This window comes from Saccostrea cucullata, unplaced genomic scaffold (genome assembly GCF_032062105.1).
Source record: "Saccostrea cucullata isolate Sc308-1 unplaced genomic scaffold, CSIRO_AGI_Scuc_v1 ctg14313, whole genome shotgun sequence".
Lineage (NCBI taxonomy): Eukaryota > Metazoa > Mollusca > Bivalvia > Ostreida > Ostreidae > Saccostrea > Saccostrea cuccullata.
Window position 1 is genome coordinate 8,140 of NW_026924568.1, and position 3,538 is coordinate 11,677.

At 35.3% G+C, this 3,538-nt stretch overlaps 1 protein-coding gene across 1 annotated transcript; it reads left to right on the plus strand.

Moving 5' to 3' along the window:
* The first annotated feature begins 1,143 nt into the window (after window positions 1–1,143).
* LOC134266723 (myosin-J heavy chain-like) lies at window positions 1,144–2,433 on the plus strand. The gene has a single exon (XM_062748942.1). It carries the CDS (start codon window positions 1,144–1,146, stop codon window positions 2,431–2,433), a length of 1,290 nt encoding a protein of 429 aa, XP_062604926.1.
* The last annotated feature ends 1,105 nt before the right edge of the window (window positions 2,434–3,538 follow it).

Here is a 3,538-nt window from a genome sequence, read left to right on the forward strand (position 1 = left end):
ACAATTGAATTTTAAATCATACAACAATCTTGCACAAATTATTATGAAACATGCAAGTTTTGGTTGCATTTGATAAAGTACATGTTAATATATTTTTAATGACATACTTTACACAGTTTACATTATGTGTTTATGTATCAGATAATATAATCTCATTAAATGAAATGACTGAAATTTTTCATTCTGATTGCTAGACCATTATTTATACAGTGTATTGTCGACGGATTTCGTCCGGTTAATTTTTTTCAAGCAATTACTGACAGATACTTATACTTACAGACGCCTTATAGACTTATTGCTGGGGAGGGGGTCTTAACTGTTTCACAAATTGTTTGATAAAGATTTTTGTTTGCACAGATTGTTAGTTGTATATCCAATCAGTACACTGTTTGATCTTTAATAATATACCTTAAACAAAACTTATACATAAAATAAATACAATTAAGGATCAAGTTAAAAATTGTGAAAGTGCAAGAATATGATTTAAATCAAACGCGTCCTAAAATTCGTAGATAAAAATAATTTCCAGGAAATATATTTTTTTTTATGAGAAGAAGAAAATACTTGCTGAAGCCTTCAGTCCGATATTTTACAGTTATGGACTCTTTTGGTGTTGAATAAGGTTTGTTATTCACCAGAAAAATATTCATATTGACCGAGGCGAAGCCGAGCAGATGCCGGGTGTGGCCGGTTGGCAGGGAATGCTTATTATTCCATGTCACCTGATCTCACTCCTGATGTTTTGGAGGTCAGTGTTTGCTCTGATATAATTTTGTAACTTTTAATGGACTTTTAAGCTCGAATACTGTTCATTATCTCCAAATATTTTATTCAATTACCGAATTGCACAACCCTTATAAGCATGGACTAGAGAACTAAGAAGTCTGATTTAAAATATATAAAAGTATTCAATCTGAAAGTGCCACGGATGGCCTTGTTACACGTCACGTGACAGAGCTAAGGCCGGTCATGGTTTTCTGAGCTCCCGCTTTGGACCGAAAAAAAGTTATATATCTTCCAATATGTGTATTTAATGTGAACGTAAAGTGTGTATTTCATGGAGTAAGTAGTGAAGATTGTTGAATTCTGTTTTTTCGAAGCTTAAAATTTGCAAAACTTTGATATTTTGATATCCGTACAAACATGAATAGAAACAGGAGTCGCACTGAGCAGAAATCACTGCTAGAGGGACATACTTTCTCGGTACCTAGCATTACAGGTAACCCATTCACACCTGAGTTGGTCAGCGCTGTGCATTCACTACCTAGTCTTCAAGCTAGCCTCGGGGAAATAACGGATTCACTCAGGACAATCAGAAATCTTACCGAGGAAATAAGCGAGATCAAGAAGGACTTGTGGGAACAAGATGGGTTCGATCACAGAATCAAACAAATCGCACAGCAACAAGCAGATGGAGACGATGAACTTCAGCAACTGAGACAAGAGAACAGGTCCCTAAAAGAAGATGTCAACATGCTAAAATGCATCGTGATCAATCTAGAGAGAACAGTAATTAAAAATCAAAATGATATAATCGATCTCAAATCGAGATCTATGAAACAAAATATTTTGATTCATAATCTCCCTGAAGAAGATGACGAGGATCTTTTCGTCAAAATCCCAGAACTTATCAAGAGGCATTTTAAAGTACAAACATCTTTTGCAAATATTCACAGAAACGGTCCAAAAATACAAGGAAAGGCAAGAACCATCACGGGGAGACTCAACAAATTTACGGATAAGGACTTAGTGTTACAGGCTCAGAGGGATATCAAAAGTCAACGTGCAGAACAAGCAGAACAAGCAGAGGGAACGGACCAGAATTCTTCCGAGCAACAAAATTCAACCTTCTTCATTACACCACAAACTCCAATCGAAATATCAGAAAACAGAAAGAAACTATTAGAGCTGAACAGTAAATACTGGAAAGCTAACGTCAAGACACGCATTATCGGAGAAAAACTCGTATTTCCGAATGGAAGTGTACATAGAGATAAAGTACAAAAACCAAAAGCAGAACAAATCCTTGGAATGGATCAATCAGAAAGAGAAGCACTGAAGAAGATCAAAGTGACTGAGCTGGAGACTAACGAAGGGGGAAACATCTTCCGGGGGATTGGGGGAACAACGGAATGCTACAACCACGTGCGCGACATGTACAAGAAAACATTATGTGATAAATCTCATGCCAAAGCTGACCACAACATTCTCGTATACAGATTTCAAGATTCAAACGGACAGATTCACGAGGGATATAACGATGATGGCGAGTTTGGCGCTGGACGCCGACTAGTAAAAATGATGCAGAACTTACAAATCAAAAACATGACAGTTGTCATCTCGCGATTTCAAGCAAAGCACATCGGCGGTCGACGATTTGAAATCTTGGAAAATCTGCTGGCTGACGTAGTTCTCAGACACACCAGTCAGTGAGTGTGAATACGATGTGTATAATCTCCCTATTCTCTAATAAACATATATGCAGTTAACATTGAATTGCTTTAAAAAAAAAAAACTCAATATCACTGCGAACATGTAAAATAAAAATGTTATTTAATTATTGACTGTTCAGAACTTTCAACTCTCTTTTTATAGAGTTGAGCTTTATAATCTGTGTTTTTGTGAGGGATTTTCCCCTCCCTTTCACATGTATGTGTATATATAAGATTAACCCCCCCCCCCCCGGGCTTTATGTTTAAATCGCTTTTTTTCATAGAGCAGTTCTTGTTAGGTAATGATGATAATGCTACACTGAATTATTCATATTTTTTGTTCCCTAACAATGTATATATCTTGTATTAATTAAGCGTTTTCAGATGTATTTAAATGAGCTTCTTTCGTAAACTAACCGGAATCATTTTTCCGGATATTGTTTAGCCATTTGATACGGACTTTGTCTTTTATGACATGGAAGTAAACTTCCGACTTAGACTATGAATGGAAGACATGTGCTTTTTTTCGGTCTTCTAACTCCTTTAAAGGTATGTTTTTTGTTACTGTTTGTAAATATTTTCATTTTCTTTTCCATGTTTCTTTTCCTGTTATATTTGGCTCTGTAGCACATTGTTCTAGTTTGACACACAATTGTAGCATCGCAGTTGGTAATATCCATGTAGAATCTTTCAATTTTGATGTCGTTTGAGTTATCGTGTATTTCACTTAATGTTAGAGGGCTCGGTTCAAAAATGAAGAGACTTGGTATCTTTACATGGTTAAAAAAATTCTTTTAAAAATAGTTTCATATTTTTACAAGAAACGCATTCAGTCTCAGACAATGAAAATCAGTGGATAAAGGACTGGGGGTCTGATATTGAATTCAGTCATGGTGAATCCAATTGTAGGGGAGTAGCTATTCTTTTTCCTCATAATATAGATTATATTATTAAAGGAAAAGTACAAGATAATGAAGGTAGAATTATACAAATCAATTTACTGATAGAAGAAACCAACTTTATTTTAACTAATATTTATGCTCCAACAAAGGATAAGCCGAATTGCCAGGTGGATTTTTTCAATTCATTATTGACTTTCATAGAAC